Source organism: Schistocerca gregaria, chromosome X, assembly GCF_023897955.1.
Source record: "Schistocerca gregaria isolate iqSchGreg1 chromosome X, iqSchGreg1.2, whole genome shotgun sequence".
Taxonomy (NCBI): domain Eukaryota; kingdom Metazoa; phylum Arthropoda; class Insecta; order Orthoptera; family Acrididae; genus Schistocerca; species Schistocerca gregaria.
The window spans coordinates 620,472,675-620,492,076 of NC_064931.1; the positions used below are offsets into that span (position 1 = coordinate 620,472,675).

The following is a 19,402-nucleotide window of genomic DNA, read 5'->3' on the forward strand; positions in this document are numbered from 1 at the left end:
CCATTACTGCATGGGTACGGTACTTATATAACATTTTGTATTCTTCTCCAGCTTACGCCACATTTCGTACGCAGTTCTCAATCAAGGCTTGCTTAAGTCTACCGTACAAGTAACGACAAGCGTCCTACATAAACAAGAATAAACATGACTCTTCTGACATAATAACGGGTTTGGTAGCTTCCTCCATCAGCTACATCACATGTATCATCGCGTACTGGAAATGGAGAGTTTGTGCTCAGAAACGATTATGTGAGTCCGATATGATATTGCAGTGCCCGTGTCGTTCAGAAGTACGACGCAGAGTCGAAGGAACTTCGCATCGTACTTGTGAACAACACAGGCACTGTAGTATCATAGTCACCCGCCGACACCGGGAAAGCGACTTTTAAGTAAAATGTATCCCCTGTACGGGACTATATATAATGAATGTACGAGTTCAGGTTGTAGACACATCTACATCTGCATCATACTACGCAAGCCACCTAATGGTGTGTGGCGGAGGGTACTTTCGGTACCAATGTCTGATCCCTCCAACCCTGTTCCACTCGCGAATAGTGCGTAGGAAGAATGATTGTCGGTAAGCCTCTATATTGGCTCTAATTTCTAGACTTTTCCCCTCGTGGTCAATATGCGAGATGTATGTGGGGGTAAGTAATATGTTGATCGACTTCTCCTGAAAAGTGCTGTCCCGAAATTTCAATAGTAAATCTCTCCGTGATGCACAACGCCTCTCTTGTAACGTCTGCCAGTGGAGTCTGTTTAGCATCTCCGTAACGCTCTCTCGCTAGCTAAACAATCCCGTGATGAATTACGCCGATGTTCATTGGATCTTTTCTATCTCCTCCATCAGTTCTACCTGATAGGGATCCCAAACAGATGAAGAGTACTCAAGAATAGGGCAAACAAGCGGCATATAAGCCACTTCTTTCGTGGTTGAGTTACATTTGCTTAAGATTCTTCCGATGAATCTGAGTCTGGTGTCTGCTGTTTTCACTATCTGTTTTATGTGGTCATTCCACTTAATATCGGTCTGGATAGTTACACCTAGATATTTTACGGCAGACGCTGTCCCCATCTGTTTGTTATCAATAGTGTAGCTGTACAATAGCGGATTCCTTTTCCTATGTATGCGCAATATGTTACATTTATTTACGTTCAGGATCAACTGCGAGAGCCTGCACCAATCATAAATTCTCTACAGGTAGTTCTCCAAATTCTCACTATCTTCTGGTGTTGCTACTTTGGTATAGACAACCGAATCATCTGGGAATAGCCTTAAAGAGCATTCGACGCTTTCTGCTAGATCATTTATATATTTTGTAAACAGCAACGGTCCTATCACACTTCACTGTGGTACTCCGGATATTATCTTTATATCTGTCGATTTTGTTCTGTTAAGAGCGACGTGTGGAGTTCTATCTGCAAGAAAGTCTTGAATACAATCGCAAGTTCGCTCCGAAACTCTATAATATAGTTTTTTTCATTAAACGGCAATGCAGGAGGGTGTCAAATGACTCACTAAGAGAAAGGAACACGGCATCAACCTGAGCGCCGTTTTCCACTGTGCTGTGGAAATGAGGAGGAACAGAGCTAGCTGAGTTTTGCAGGATCTCTGGTTGCGGAATCCATGTTGATTTTTATAGAGGACATGTTCATTTTCCCAAAACATCATAATTTTTTAGCATAAAACATGTTCCATAATTCTACAACAGGTTGACGTCAATGATATAGCTCTATAATTGTGTGGGTCTGTCTTACGGCCTTTCTTAAAAACAGGAATGACCTGAACATTTTGCCAGTCGTTAGCTACCTTTCGTTGCTCAAGCGATCTGCGATAAATTACTGCCAGAAGGGGAACAAATTCTTTCGCATAATATTTATAGAATCTTATAGGTATGTCATTTGGTCCTGACGCCTTTCCACTACTAAGCGATTGTATCTACTTTTCAGTTCCGCGATCGGTTATCTCAATACCTGACATTTCGACGTTGGTACGACGATTGAAAGAAGGGACAGTGCTGCAATCTTCCGCGTTGAAACAACTTCGGAAGACCGAATTCAGTATATCTGCCTGCTCTCATTTGCCTTCCGTTTCGGTGCCGGTGTGTTCGCTGAGAGAATGAATAGATGATTTTGACCCACTTAATGATTTTACATTTGACCAAAACCTCTTAGGGTTTTTACTCAGGTCGGTTAACAACGTCTGACATTCAAAATCATTGAACGGTTCTCTCAGTCCTCTTCTTACGCTCATTTCCTCTTCGTCCAGTTTTTGTTGTAAGTTACATGTTTACTTCTCTTGAATCTGAGACGAAGTGCCCTTTTTCTACTAAGCGCTTTTCTAACACGGCTATTAAACCATGGTGCATCTTTTCCATCCCTTAAAACCTTACTCGAAACATACTTGCTTAGGGCATATTGAACGATGTCTTTGAATTTTTTCCATTTGTCCTCCATATCTTCGTCCTCAGGTGACTGCTGAGATATTCTGAAATTTGTATCATGTCACCCTTTCTGAGCAAATATATCTTCCTACCTTCCTTACCATTCCTTGTAGGGCCTGTTGTCATAGATGCTGTCACAGCATTATGATCACCTATCTCTTCCTCTACGTTAACTGATTCGATAAGTTCAGGTATGTTTGTTGCCAGGAGGTCTAAGATGTTACCTTCACGTGCTGGTTCTCTAACTATCTGCTCAAGGTAATTTTCAGGCAATACGTTCAGAACAATGCCACACGAATCCATGTCTCTGACACAAGTTTTGATGGCATAACACTCCCAATCTATACCTGGTAATTTGAAGTCACCTCCTATTACAACGGCATGATCAGGAAAATTACTAATTATATTCTGCAAGTCCTGTCTGAAGTGCTCTACAACTACAGATCCTGACCCAAGTGGTCTATAAAAGCATCCGATCACCATTTTTGACCGTTCTTTGACACTCAATTTCTCCCAGATTAATTCACATTCGGAATCCGTGATAACCTCACTAGATTATATCGAGTTTTTTACTGCAATAAACACGCCGCCACCACTGGCGACTAACCTATTCTTACGATAAAAACTCCAGTCTGAACGTAGGATTTCGTTGTCATTGACGTCTGGTTTCAAACAGCTTTCTGTTTCCAATACTATCTGTGCATTATAACCTTCCAAAAGCGACACTAATTCTGGGACCTTTCCCTGGATGCTCCTGCAGTTTACTAAAATCATATTAATCTTTTCTATCTATGATCTGCGAGGACCAAAATTTTCTGAGGTCACTGTGGTTGATTTAACAAGCAAATCGTCTTTGATCCCAAGGAAGCGTTTCTCTAACTCAAAAAAAAAAAACATGTTCACGCCACACGTACTCCGCTACCCTTGTAGCCGCTTCCTGAGTGTAGTGCACGCCCGACCTATTAATGGGAAACCTACAATTCTGCACCCGATAGCGGAGTTCGAGAAATTCGCGTCCAATACCTTTGTAGAGTCGTCTGAGCCACTGGTTTAGACCTTCCATTCTGCTCCAAACCAGAGGACCGCGATCAACCCTAGGTACGATGCTACAAATAGACTGCTTAGCCTGCAACCTGCGTCTGTTGCTAGTTGCCTTCACCAAATCAGCCAGCAGCCGAAAGGAGCCGAGGATGGCCTCAGAAATCAAGCAGCAGGCGTCATTCGTGCCGATATGTGCCACTACATGCAGCCGGTTGCACCCAGTGCTCTCGTTAGCCGCTGGCAGGCCCTCCGCCACATAACGAATGAGACCTCCCGGCAAACATACCGAATGCACACCAGAATTATTTCCCGCCTTGCCTGCTATCTGCCTGAGGGGCTCCATCATCCGCCTAACACTGGAGCTCCCAGTGTCAAGCATACCCTCCCTCTATACTTATGCGGACTGGGCAGGAAAATCGACTGCTGGCCCAACTGGAGAGGCATCCCGTGCTGGCACTGGATAGCATCTCGTACGTGTTGCTGAACCGTCAAGAGCCAGCCGAACAGCCTGCTCCCTCTTTCACCTTCCGCCCAGTAACACGCGAACCCACCACTGTCTGCCACCTACTCTGGAGTGAGGACGGAGCGGTCAGATGTTGCGTATCAGAAGCCGCAGCGACGTCGGGCTCACCAGGGATACCAGTGGAACCAAAGGTTTCGCAGGTCTCGTCACTGGCGCCCAGACGTCACCGCAACTTTGAGCATTAGCTAGAAGCTTGCCGACAGTAGCCAACGCAGCTTCCAGCTGCTGACGACATTCGAAAGTTTGTGTTTGGCCGTGAGTCGTGCTCGGATAGCCTAATGGTATGCTGCCATGGTAGGTCATCGTGTTTGGTCACGGGGCTGGCTGCCCTCTGTAATAAAAAAAAGGTTAAGAGAAATGTTCAACGATCAACTAGAACAGGTGTCATATAACGTCCGCCCGGACCAACAGCAGAGAAAGGTAAGGTGACATCTCGCGATAAGCGAGAAATCCAGGTTGAAATCCCGGTCCGGAACAACTTTTCATCGTTGTCATTGCTTTATACAGCTGATGGTCGTCCATATTCGCAAACGCGAATTACGAATACATTACGTTGTATGAGTTTGTCGAGTTAGTTAGTTAGCTTAGTAGATACGTGCTGCGTGGCCGAACATTGTGACTTTTCTATGAAGGGAAGGAGTATCGAAGGATAAGTGGACACTCGATGCTATGCGAATGGTATATAAAATTAGCCAGGACTATCGAGAAATTATTCAGAGCACTTCGTATACTAGGATGCGTCACAGACGGGTTTCCATTATGACAAACATTTGCTCAGTTTCGGACATTAGGACGTAAAGCAGGACAGGTCACAAGACATGCACAAAATATTAACCGTGTGGTACCACAGCGGGAAGGCGCAATTGTAACCGAGCACGACTACAACGCACGTTATTGTAGTTGAGTCGTAGATATTTACTGATTATATACATGTAATTATCTAGGTATATGAACACGGTAATCAGATTAAAAATGTCTTCTGCGTGTGCTAAAAAATTCATATTTTTAATATTTGGCTGTAGATGGTCATATACCCGACATTACTCCGTCAATATAATAAAAATACACTCATTTGGGCATACTACATACATCTATACAGTATATAACAACGACATATTTTCAATATTTGTGAGCTGCAGAGCACTACATGTACAGAGTGAGCAAAATAAAACTGGCCCAGAAAATGTTCATACACTATAAGATAGGCAGCCCAGCTTACAAATATGTGTGCACCACATACTGAAACACCGAAATTCGAGCACGGAAAGTGGAAGCACGTGCAATGTCTCATGCGAACCAACATAAATAACTGTTCTCTGACGTCCTGAATCAGTAATACTTCTACAGATTTTTTTATATAAAATGATACTGATTCTTCATTGGAAAGAATATATATACACAAAAACCAATTCTATGATAAAAATAAAACCTCAAAAGCGGAATAAAATCTTTTACGTTTATGTGTACAAGTGTAAAAATTTGTAACACAAACCTCGGTGTGAAAGTTATTGCTCGTTAAAAAAGACATTAGAGAGACATATATTACTCAAACTTCCTTTTGCAGTCGGGGCTAAAATGTATTATCTGTTTCAGATTTGTATCTTTTCCTGAAATTGTGAAGATGGAGAACAAGATACCGTTCCGAGTAAAAATGGAAAGCCTCCAGAAGACACCTCTGTTTACTGGAAGTTTCTACTACGGAGCCGCTGGCTTCAGTGCATTTACAGGCAATCCAGCAGTCGCCAGTAAGTTGAGTACTTACACGTAATGCACGCTGTACTGCAAGTAATTGTAATATCATAGAAAAAAAGTCATCACAAACGGTTAACCGTTCCTCTTTGCAGGCAAAAATAAAATCAATACAGATATAGTAAAGAATGTGCTAGGCAAGTCAACTCAACGGAAAATATATCAGTGTTTACCAAAATGTACTCATTGCATATAAGAAACTCTTGAAAGAAACACTTCGTGGACGAAACCTATTGTTGTCAAATAAGTTTTATACGTATTTTATTCTTATGTCTGCAAAACATGAAAACTAAGGGATATAGTTATAGTGTATCCCGTTCGCGTAAAAGTAGAGAATGTGTGTAAATTCTAGTAAATATTTTAGACTAATTTCTGCCGTCTGAGTGGCCGAGCGGTTCTAGGCGCTACAGTCTGGAACCGCGCGACCGCTACGGTCGCAGGTTCGAATCCTGCCTCGGGCATGGATGTGTGTGATGTCCTTAGGTTAATTAGGTTCACGTAGCTCTAAGTTCTAGGGGACTGATGACCACAACAGTTAAGTCCCATAGTGCTCAGAGCCATTTGAACCATTAGACTAATTTCTGGGAGTAGCGCTGGACAGATCCACTCCCGTCTACAAAGATGAAAGTTTCCCCGTTCTGCAACATACGTTTTTGTCCCTCTGACACTTTCACGATTACCACACAGTTTCTAATACGAGCGCTAGCAACAGGATAATGAATACGGTTTTCTTTAGCAGAGGCTATGAATTAAAAGATTTCTATTTTGGTATATTATGATATTTTAAATATTTTTGCTCCAATATTTTCTGCTAGTTGTTTACACAGCGTGACACATGCTATCTTACAGAATGTAAAAGTAAGATCGATATTATTCTTCAGAAGAAATGCACGAAGACGCGAAAATTAGAGTGAGCATAAGTAATTATACATGGCTTCGGAATAAGATTCGATAGTCAGTTTTATTTCGCTTTCCCGATTTCAACAAGTTATTTACCACGGTCAGAAGCCTACAAGATTAGGAGTATTATAAATAATTAGACCTTTGCACACCTTTATACAGAGTATAAAAAGTGTGTATTGGTTTAGCAGGCGTCGATATATCTTCCACAGAAGCATGACGCCATGTCATACCCATAACTGAATATACTGTCTGTGATTATTGTAAACACAGATTGGGAAGCTGGTAATTTACAGCAAATGAATCACATCAAGCTGTTGTGTCAGCAGCAAGGAACATATAAAAAAGCATATAAAAAGTATAGCTGAGGTATACAGGGAAGCTATATATAATAAATTTATAAAACACGGCACATAGCTCTAATACCTAAAAGGAGTGGGCTAATTTTTATATTTTATAAGAGATGCCATGTTTATCAAATGTATTACATATAACTTCCTTACACACTTTAGTTATACTTTTTATATGGTTTTATATGTGTTCCTCGCTGCCACAACCGCTTGATATGTACATAGACGTGATTCATTTAGTGTAAATTATCAATCTGTGTTTAAAGTAATCAAGTACACTATGTACAGTTTCGGTCAGGTCATGGAATTATGCATCTGGGAAAAAGATATTGACATCTGCTAAACAAAAACTAAATAAGTTTCTGCAACATGCTTCTTACACTTTGCATAAATGTATAACCAAGGTCTGGTGATTTACAGTATCCCTAATTTTGTAGGATTTTTAAGATGACAAATTAATTTGTTGAAAACTGGAAAGCTAAATATAAATATCTGTGTAACTGACTACTGAGTTTTATTCTGAAATATAGAATATACGGAAATTCCCGATACGAAGTTCTAAGACTTTTAGAGTGGAGTGAGTACGTAATATTTTGAATAGGAATCCACGTCCGGGAAAGTACCGTTTCCATTCTACGACTGTTTCAGTACAGTTGTTTAACTCATCCACTTCTGCTCGAGGAAATACATTAAGCGTGACGGAGTACAATTATTAAGTAACAATTCGAAAGGGTCCATTTATCACTTTAGCATATTTGTTTGTGTTAACACTTAAAACATTATGTTTTTACTTCATTCCAAAAAAAAATAATAATAATTCAACGTACTGTACGTATAGAACAGTACTGATGCATTACAACAGTAGCTCGATGTTGCGACCACCAACGTTTTCAGACATTGTACCTACGAAGCATGTGCTGGCACACACTCACTATCCCACCTGTTGTCTCTAGTGCAGCGGCCAGAACTCGTGCCAGCAGATCTTCCTCTGTCTCTAAAGAAGTCTCGTAAATTAAACTTTGCATGCGACATGCTACCCCACAAGAAGTAATCCGGCGATCGCACTACCCTATTGCATACCAGGTCTCTTTCCCGCAACAGTAGTGGACGCGTTACACAAACTAACAGGGGTTCCTACTAGTAGTGGACGCGTTACACAAACTAACAGCGGTTCCTATTCAAAACATAGGGTGTATTCTTTTTTTTTTTAAAAAAAAAAAAAGAAAAAGCTTATTCATACGACCTACATACTTAGTCAGGGAAAATTGAAGGAAAATTGAAGGTTTGACTTTTTGGTAAGACTTCTAGGATATTCGAAATGTCTGCTTTCCATGTAAGTGAATGCGCCGAGATGCGCCAATTGCATTGCCCCCACCTCCTACCTCTTAACGTTTTCTTTCGAGGAATCGTCAAGAGCACCTTGGTTGTTCCACCCTTACTAGCTTCTCTGTCAGAGCGCAGTACAAGAATCAACCTCGCAACTGAACAAGTCACGCCTGAGATGCTGCAGTGAGTTTGACAAGAAATCGACTTCAGATGAGATGAGTGTCAACCAATGGAAGCCATTTTCAAACTGTTTAGGTATGTGGTAAAAAAGTTGATGTATTTTGCTATAAAATGACACCAAAACCATGTTTGTAGGTGAAGTGAATACATCACAATGAGTTTTCATGAGCGTTCAGAGTTGTAAAGTCCTTTTCGATACACCCTATATTGTTTACTCGCTCCTCTCTACAAGTTAGTAACAGGAATTTCCGAACATCCTGTACATACTACAGTTGCTGAAAAAATAAGAGCCAAGAATAAAATAATAACTATACAGGGTATTTCAAAAAGATTCATTCGAATTCACCAGTCACCAGTCCCCTAGAACTTAGAACTACTTAAACCTAACTAACCTAAGGACATCACACAACACCCAGTCATCACGAGGCAGAGAAAATCCCTGACCCGGGGGGAGTCGAACCCGGGAACACGGGCGCGGGAAGCGAGAACGCTACCGCACGACCACGAGTTGCGGACTCGCTCATTCATTATCGAATTTACTTCGAGTCGAGATGGTGATAACACTACAACAACAAAAGGTGCTTTGCGTTCTCCGTTTCGACAAATGAAAGTCAGTCACAACTGTGCGACGTAAATACAGCGAAGGGAGGAAGGAGTCCCGTCGACAACGGAATCATTAGAGACGGAGCTCAAGCTCGGTTAGCTTTAACTTTATGGCTTTATCGCTTTAAGGAAATCGCCCGTGTCTTTTCAAAGAAACTATCCAGGGGCTGGTCCTGGCGGAGGTTGGAGTCCTCCCTCGGGCATTGGTGTGTGTGTTTGTCCTTAGGGTAATTTAGGTTAAGTAGTGTGTAAGCTTAGGGACTGATGACCTTAGTAGTTAAATCAGGACACGGATTTGAATCGTCACCCTCCCGAATGCGAGTCCAGTGCGCTAAGCATTGCACAGCCTCGGTCGGTTGCAGTAACTTTAGGCATGCTCGAGAAAGTATAGAAGAAGTCAGACTATTGTGTGGATGTTTGTCTTGTGCTTTGCGTAGTAAAATGTTCAAATGTGTGTGAGTTCGTAAGGGACCAAACTGCTAAGGTCGTCGGTCCCTAGACTTACACACTACTTAAACTAACAACATATGCTAAGAACAGCACACACACCCATGCCCGAGGTAGGACTCGAACCCCCGGCGGGAGGGACTTGCGTAGTACACATTGAACCGATGCGAAAGGTGATTTTGGAACTTTGATTCTAAACGTGATTATAAAGACTGCCCCAGGGCTGTAAGTGTGTAAGAGACATACCTTTGTAAAAGAGAATGGTTTGTTAGAAAATAAAAATTTTGTGGTCCTATGCGCGAGTTAAAATTTATCCCAAGATTCTACCTTCATTCATACAGAAGATATAGTCTTTTGAAATAGGATGAACCTCTTTCTGACACCCTTTATTACTTTTGATGTGTGCTAAATGAGAAAAGTAAGGAATAAGGAAACACTGAAAACGTTAGTTTAGTAAAGCAGTTTGTTCAGAATGGAATTGTTCACTCCTCACGACTGTTGCAAATTCGGAGACAGTGCAGCAGTATGGCATGAACGTTTTCCATTCCGAATATCTGTCATTTCTGCATGACTTGCCCAACATCATTATTTATCAACATACACTGAGATGACACAAGTCATGGAACAGCGATGTGCGCATATGCAGATGGTGGTAGTATCGCGTACACAAGGTGTAAAAGAGCAGTGAATTGGCGGAGCTGCCATCTGCACTCAGGTGAGTCATGTAAAAAGGTGTCCGACGTGATTATGGCCGCGCCACAGGAATTAACAGACTTTGAACGCTGGGTGGTAGTTGAAGCTAGACGCGCGGGACATTCCATTTCGGAAATCGTTAATGAATTCAATATTCCGAGATTTAGTAGTTCTAAGTGCTAGGGGACTGATGACCTCAGATGTTAAGTCCCATAGTGCTCAGAGCCATTTGAACCATTTTTTCGCGTTAATGGGTTATGGCAGCAGCCGACCGACGCGAGTGCCTTTGCTAACAGCACTACATCACCCGTGGCACCTATCCTGGGCTCCAGATCATATCGCTTGGTCGCTAGACGACTGGGAAACCGTGGCCTGGCCAGATGAGTCCCGATTTCTGTTGGTAAGAGCTGATGGTAGGGTTCGAGTCTGTCACAGACCCCGTGAAACCATGGCCCCAAGTTGTCAACAAGGCACTGTGCAAGCTGATAGTGGCTCAATAATACTGTGGGCTGTACTTACATGGAATGGACTGAGTCCTCTGATCCAACTGAACCGATCATTGACCATTAGCTGTCATTCATGGACTTTATGTTCCCAAACAACGATGGAATTTTTATGGGTGGTAATTCGCCATGTCATCATGCTACAATTGTTCGTCATTGATCGAAGAACATTCTGGACTATTCGATAGAATGATTTGGCCATCAGATTGCCCGACATGAATCACATCGAATATTTATGGAACATAATCGAGAGGTCATTCCGTGCATAAGATCCTGCACGGACGACACTTTCGCATTTATGGACGGCTATAAAGGTAGAATTGCTCAATATTTCTGCAGTGGACTTCCGACGGTTTGTTGCATCGATGCCACGTCGAGTTGCTGCACTATGCAGGCCAGGAGGAGGTCCTACACGGTATTAGGATATATCTCATGACTTTCGTCACGTCAATGGAAAGCACTTGCCAATACAGTGTTCTGCATCCAGAATGCTTCACCTGTGAAGTTCTTAATAAACCTATTTGAGAAGTACTGTTGCTTCTTTAGCCTCTAGTTCAAACATTAGAAGACCAATGGACAAGATACATGAAAATTACCCGCGCGGTCTGAGGCGATGCATATAGTGTGCGGCTGGTCCCGGCGGAGGTTCGAGTCCTCCTCCGGGCATGGGTGTGTGTGTTTGTCCTTAGGATAATTTAGGTTAAGTAGTGTGTAAGCTTAGGGACTGATGACCTTAGCAGTTAAGTCCCATAAGATTTCACACACATTTGAACATGAAAATTATGTAATGTATTTTAGAACACCATTTGGAACTTACTTTATGAAATACAACATTCTATAGCAACTATGACACTGAGTCAGCTATAGAACTCATGCTTCACTGCGTCTGTATCTGACGTACGCTGAAGCTACTGCGTCATCTCTTTCCCCATTTTCATTTTACAGTCCGTTTGGTGCCTGGTCCTGTGTCCTATGTGGTTGACAATTGACAACCCTTTGGCTGACGTATCTATTCTCTGTTCCCTAGAACCATTGTTAATGCTTTGTGGCCTCGTACACAAACTTTATGGAGACCTCCTAGGAACATACCCACGACCTCTTTGATTCCATGCCACGACGTTCAGAGGTTCTAGCTCCAACACATGGGGCTTCACATCATACAGAATTCTCAGAGTCAAAAATCATGTAAAGTTCTGTAATTGTAATCTTTCGTGTAATTCCATAAACCCAGTTTGTGGCGTAAAGTTCGTTTCAGTCGCATGTGTCTTTGTCGGTGTTGCAGAAAAAACGTTAGTGAATGTTACGTGTATTACACCTATAACGCTGCGCACATTATGTTACAACCTCAAGTAAAGCAGTAAAAGTGCATTAAAACTCATGAAAGTGCATGTAAGATGCTTTAAGCTCTGTTGCTTGAAAGACATTTACTATCTTCAGAAGGCCGCAGAAGATATAACTGAGTAGGTAAATGATCGAATGAGTTTCCAAAAAACTATTGTGCATGCGCTTATTCTGGAGCTTTTGGTGAAGAATCCCTCGATGATTAACGCTGTAACAGTTTCCCAAGAAGTTATCGTCAGGTGAAAACAAAAAAATATCTTTTATGTGCTGACTCTATAATCCACATGATTACGTGGATAGCGTTGGCGTATATGTCATGACAACAGGGAAGATTAACAAGCATTCTCAGTGTAAAGGTGGACGGTAGAAGTGCCCTCATTCGTTGTTTTTTATTATTGTTCCACGTCTAGTCCACACTGAGGCTGTGAAATACAGAATAGCTGCTCAGATATGATAAGAATTGCAGAAAGAATTGGCAGATACTACCACTATTATACAAAAGTGGAGTACTAAAACAACGGAAAATTCAGGTTAAAAAGTCTGGGCCGAGATTCAGTAACTGTATTTCTGTGTACAACTCTATATCTATGCGGCTATATCTCCTAGCACGGAAGCAGATTCTGTAACTCTATAGAACTATCAGATAGTTGAAGTATAAACAGTTCACAAGAGTGTTCAACATTTATTTTCTAGCAAATGAAGATGACAGCTTGTCTTAGCAAGAACTCATCACGTTTTATAAGTGATGGACAGCCATAAGGATCCGTAAATGTTCCAAGCCGCCCACAAGTCCTTGATATGATCGAAGCAGTGGTTTATGTGGTGTCACCGCCAGACACCACACTTGCTAGGTGGTAGCCTTTAAATCGGCCGCGGTCCGGTAGTATACAGTTAAGTCCCATAGTGCTCACTATCAGTGATTGCACACCGAGCGCCGCCACACGGCAGGTCTAGAGAGACTTCCTAGCACTCGCCCCAGTTGTACAGCCGACTTTGCTAGCGATGGTTAGCATAGCCTTCAGCTACGTTATTTGCTACGACCTAGCAAGGCGCCAGTATCCGTACTATTGATATTGTGAATCATGTACCATAAAGAGCGACGTTCTTCATTAATGGATTAAAGTTAAGTATTTCACCAGCTACGTCCGTTTTTCTCAATTCTAATTCCCTTGTCATGTTCCAGACCTCACGTCAGCCTGAGTGAGCTAAAACGGTCTCCTTTAGTTATACGGGTTGGCTCTCCTGCCAACCACAACAGTGTAAATGATTGATTTCGGGTCACACTCGACACGAAATGTTTGTCGAGCTGATCAGGTACAGATCGAGGTCCTCATTTGGTAACTATAGGCGAAGAATTGCTAGAAGGTCCCAGTGTCGCCTGTCTGACTACAGCGATATACCACTCATCTTGTTCTTTTATTCCACGTATACAGTCCCCAAATTCGGATACCGCCAACAGTTTCATCTGTACACCGTAGATAATAAAAGTTCATTGCATCATTTTCTTCTCTACATCTTGAAGCCTGCCATCGACGTATAATGGCACGTACTGTAATTCACCCACCCAAATGGTTTCGGTTGGAATGTCCAGCGCCTCTATTCTCCCTCCCAGACTAGTCGCCTTGACGTGTGTGTCGAGCGTGACGGCGTCTTCTCAGGGCCACAGTGAAGAGGAGGTTCTCGATGCAACAACTGCACACGGTGGACACTTCACACACGAGCTTTTTGGGATCATTTCGTTAAAATCGTGTACCTGTTTCACTGTGCGTGACGACCGCTAAAAGAATTTATGACACCATGGTTACCTGTCACAGCGAACTAATACCTTCGATGAGGCAAAGCTACCTGTTTCCACGTCTGATTAAGTTAATTCCTTTCTAGTGTATATCGATGCTTAGAATCTCTTTACAGGCTACTTATTCTAATCTTGTCGGTGGCTTTCATTCATACATGGAACGCCACCACTGTACCAGAGATTATAGTGGAGCAAGTGAAAGATACAGGCAGACTATGGCAACCCAGATGACGGCAAACTCTTTAGTCAACAGAGCTAAATATCAACAATACAACGACTGAAATTTCTTTGAAGAGCCAAATCTTTTAAACTTAAACTATGTGGATACGTATCTCGATATTAATTTAATTAGGTATTCCTAAGTTGGCCTTTACTAAGAATGTTCTCAGTATAATTGAGATGCATTCGCTGACGTCTATCCCTTCCAACTCTCCCATTCGCACTCGCCTTGTATGGTCCACTTGTTTCATCTGTCTCCTTTCATCATCTCCTATGTCCAAACCACATCGACATACTTTTCTCAATACTCGAGACTATATGGTTTCTTTTTCACTCCAGAACGCTCACAAAAATTAACTTAAAAAACTTCACTCAAAGATATAAGTCTTGGTTGAAGTAAGGGTATGTTGAATAAAACTGGATGTTATCCTTAATAACGATATTATTTATTTATAAATCAAATTTTAAGGTATCCATAAAATTAAACCATGACGATGTCTGAAAGATTTTTGTGAACAATGGCCCTGTACCTCCTGGGAAAGTAATGGTAAGTCAACTTTGTATACTTTTTTTTCCATTTTATTTTAAGCACGATTCCAGGTTCTAATTAATAAGTAGACTTCACAATTTTCTGTTGATAAGATTCATGCTTGAAAACTATTGTTCGCATGACTATGTAGACTCAAATAAGGAAAGAACAGAGAATATCACTTTTCTCAGCCGATTATAATATAATGTATGCAGAATACTATCTTAAGTATTAAAAATCGACATATCTTCCTTCTCCAGGTCTTTCAAAGCAGACCACTTATGCTGTGAACTATGTCCATATTTACTTTTCTCCAATATTTATATATCAGCATTAAGATGTTTAAATTTCGAGCTTACAATTCTTTGTTTTTTATATCGATCAATTGCATTTCAAAGTTGCCTGTGTCATTACTAAAGGGAGAAACATTTAATTCTGCTACAACAGCATCAAGGATTCGTTTTTAACAAAGCTTACTGTCGCTTTGTTGTTTCTGAATTCCTGAAAACTGTTGATAAAGCTTCCCTCGCAATTAAAAGTGTTGTATTGCAGCAGCAAATGTCAATTTTCTTGGTGGTGTTTGAATGGGCTTCGAAAGTTGATCAAAGTTTCTATTTCATAATCTTGAATAAAAAGAGATAACATGTTTTCGAATGAAATAACTTTTTCTAACACCGAAAAAAAATGTTTGCCTTCCCTAGTAGTTAACGACTGAGCTGATATTGATGAGACGTAACGTCTTCCATGAAATAAAATGTTTGGATCCAGTGATCGCTCGTTAGTTCTGGATACTGAACATAATTCTCAAGGAAAAATAGTTTAATCTTTGTTAACAAGAAAGCTAAACGTTTCAAAGCGCTTCCTCTAGATAACCAATCTATCTCTTTATGCAGCAGATGAGCTGTGTGTTCACTCTCCATTTCATTTAAAAATTCTTAGCTTTAGCTGCAGTCTAATGAAGTTGATAATCCTAATCACCAATTTCATAACTTCGCTACTTTCTTCAGGAAATGTCTGTACACAATGCACTTCTTGATGAATGATGCAATTGTAGGTAACTATCTTGTGATAAATTTTTTTCTTTCAAAAAGGAACAAATCTTTTTCTTGCGCCGGTCATACTAACCCCGTCTATTGAAAATGAGACAATTTTATCAAGTGGAAAATAACGTTTTTCAATATACTCCACTACAGCATTTGCTGTATCCTCCCGACGTGTTTGACTCTGAGTGGGTATAATCCCAACTGTTCTTGTTTAGAACCTAAGATTAAATAAATCGTACAAAAAGTGAAACTTGCGCTGTACCATTTGTATCACAAGACTCGTCAACTGCTATTGATAAAACTAAAACCAGTTTAAGATCTTTGACTTTCTGATTGGTTATATTCGAAGACTTTTACCTGTTTAAATTTCGCTGTTTTTGCACACAATGGTAAATCTCTAATGTCTTTGAAAGAGCTACTATCAACAGCCAAACAGTAGCATGTGGCTCGCGATCCGCAGTTTGCCGACCACTGATCTAACTGTTATAGTATCTACCCTAGTCTTCTCGAAACTATGGTAACCGAAATTACCCCGAATGGTTTCCATATGATTCGACATAGGATAGTACTCTACTACAATCAAATTCAAACGTATGTCTGCATACAGCAACGTCATAAATGTTAAGAGAAAACATCTTCATTAATCATTTCAACTTACAGATCGGCGTTTGTTATTCTCTAGAAAATTATATCTGTACTAATGATGAAATTGTCAAAAAGTCGTGCCTGTTTGTCTGTTTGAAATTACTTGGCAAATGTTTCTTCAAGTAACTTGAGCGTAGCTTAGGGCAACGTATGGACTTTATTTCATCAAAATCTGATCACAAAAAAGTTCTGGTGTCTGTTCTTTTGGACATGTCAGAAAGAACAGATATATTTTGATCCCACAGCCGTTATGAATCAAGACACAAGGAACTGACTGGCATAAGCTGCTAGTGGACATTGATTTAAATCAACTGAGAAAGTTGAAAATTTGTCCTGGACCAGGACTCGAAACCGGGCCTCCTGCATATTAGGTAGATCTGCTGACCACTGCGCCATTGATTCAACATAATGAATACAATGCTTATACAATCCTCAAAGTGTTTAATCTATATCTTCTGCTAATATTATTAAATGCAAAGTAATTGGTATATCACGTTGTTTTTTCACAACTAAGCTGCTGAAATGATTTCGAAGAAATTTGTTACGGAGACAGTTTGAATCCTGCGGAATAACATAGGGTACTTAGGCAGTACACTACTGGCCATTAAAATTGCTATACCACGAAGATGACGTGCTATAGACGCGAAACTTAAAATGATTAGCTTTCCAGAGCATTCACACAAGGTTGGCGCCGGTGGCGACACCTACAACGTGCTGACATGAGGAAAGTTTCCAACTGATTTCTCATACACAAACAGCAGTTGACCGGCGTTGCCTGGTGAAACGTTGTTGTGATGCCTCGTGTAGGAAGGAGAAATGCGTACAATCACGTTTCCGACTTTGATAAAGGTCGGATTGTAGCCTATCGCGATAGCGGTTTATCGTATCGCGACATTGCTGCTCGCGTTGGTCGAGATCCAATGACTGTTAGGAGAATATGGAATCGGTGCGTTCAGGAAGGTAATACGGAACACCATGCTAGATCCCAACGGCCTCATATCACTAGCAGTCGAGATCCCGGGCATCATATCCGCATGGCTGTAACGGATCGTGCAGCCACGTCTCGATCCCTCAGTCAACAGATGGGGACGTTTGTAAGACAAGAACCGTCTGCACGAACAATTCGACGACGTTTGCAGCAGCATGGAATATCACCTCGGAGACCATGGCTGCGGTTACCTTTGACGCTGCATCACAGACAGGAGCGCCTCCCATAGTGTACTCAACGACGAACCTGGGTGCACGAATGGCAAATCGTCATTTTTTCGGATGAATCCAGGTTCTGTTTGCAGCACCATGATGGTCGCATCCGTGTTATGCGACATTGCGGTGAACGCACATTGGAAGTGTATATTCGTAATCGCCATACTGGCGTATCACCCGGCGTGATGGTATGGGGGTTCCATTTATTACACGTCTCGGTCACCTCATGTTCACATTGACGGCACTTTGGACAGTGGACGTTATATTTCAGATGTGTTACGACGCGTGGCTCAACCCTTCATTCGATCCCTGCGAAACCCTACATTTCAGCAGGATAATGCACGACCGCATGTTGCAGGTCCTGTTCGGGCCATTCTGGATACAGAAAATGTTCGACTGCTGCCCTAGCCAGCACATTCTCCAGATCTCTCACCAACTGAAAACGTCTGGTCAATGGTGGCCGAGCAACTGGCTCGTCACAATGAGCCAGTCACCACTCTTGATGAACTGTGGTATCGTGTTGAAACTCCATGGGCAGCTGTACCTGTACACGCCATCCAAGCTTTGTTTGACACAATGACCAGGCGTATCAAGGCCGTTATTACGGCCAGAGGGGGCTGTTCTGGGTACTGTTTTCCCAGGATCTGTTGTTGTTGTTGTTTGTGTTGTTGTTGTTGTCTTCAGTCCTGAGACTGGTTTGATGCAGCTCTCCATGCTACTCTATCCTGTGAAAGCTTCTTCATCTCCCAGTACCTACTGCAACCTACATCCTTCTGAATCTGCTTAGTGTATTCATCTCTTGGTCTCCCTCTACGATTTTTACCCTCCACGCTGCCCTCCAATACTAAATTGGTGATCCCTCGATGTCTCAGAACATGTCCTACCAACCGATCCCATCTTCTAGTCAAATTGTGCCACAAACTTCTCTTCTCCCCAATCCTATTCAATACCTCCTCATTAGTTATATGATCTACCCACCTAATCTTCAGCATTCTTCTGTAGCACCACATTTCGAAAGCTTCTATTCGCTTCTTGTCCAAACTAGTTATCGTCCGTGTTTCACTTCCACACATGGCTACGTTTCATACAAATACTTTCAGAAACGACTTCCTGACACTTAAATCTATACTTGATATTAACAAATTTCTCTTCTTCAGAAACGCTTTCCTTGCCATTGCCAGTCTACATTTTATATCCTCTCTACTTCGACCATCATCAGTTATTTTGCTCCCCAAATAGCAAAACTCCTTTACTACTGCAAGTGGCTCATTTCCTAATCTAATTCCTTCAGCATCCCCCGACATTCCATTATCCTCGTTTGGCTTTTGTTAATGTTCATCTTATATCCTCCTTTCAAGACACTATCCATTCCGTTGAACTGCTCTTCTAAGTCCTTTGCTGTCTCTGACAGAATTACAATGTCATCAGCGAACCTCAAAGTTTTTATTTCTTCTCCATGGATTTTAATACCTAATCCGAAATTTTCTTTTGTTTCCTTTACTGCTTGCTCAATATACAGATTGAATAACATCGGGGAGAGGCTACAACCCAGTCTCACTCCCTTCCCAACCACTGCTTCCCTTTCATGTCCCTCGACCCTTATAACTGCCATCTGATTTCTGTACAAATTGTAAATAGCCTTTCGCTCCCTGTATTTTACCCCTGCCACCTTTAGAATTTGAAAGAGTATTCCAGACAACATTGCCAAAAGCTTTCTCTAAGTCTACAAATGCTAGAAACGTAGGTTTGCCATTCCTTAATCTTTCTTCTAAGATAAGTCGTAAGGTCAGTATTGCCTCACGTGTTCCAGTATTTCTACGAAATCCAAACTGATCTTCCCCGAGGTCGGCTTCTACTAGTTTTTCCAT

General features: G+C 41.5%; 1 protein-coding gene across 1 annotated transcript in view; it reads left to right on the plus strand.

Moving 5' to 3' along the window:
- LOC126299077 (ETS-related transcription factor Elf-1-like) overlaps positions 1–19,402 on the plus strand; it is a 137,228-nt gene that overhangs the window by 105,547 nt on the left and 12,279 nt on the right. The window contains exon 3 of the mRNA XM_049990747.1: positions 5,602–5,753. Within this exon, the coding sequence (XP_049846704.1) occupies positions 5,602–5,753 (152 nt within the window). The remainder of the gene's footprint in view (positions 1–5,601; positions 5,754–19,402) is intronic.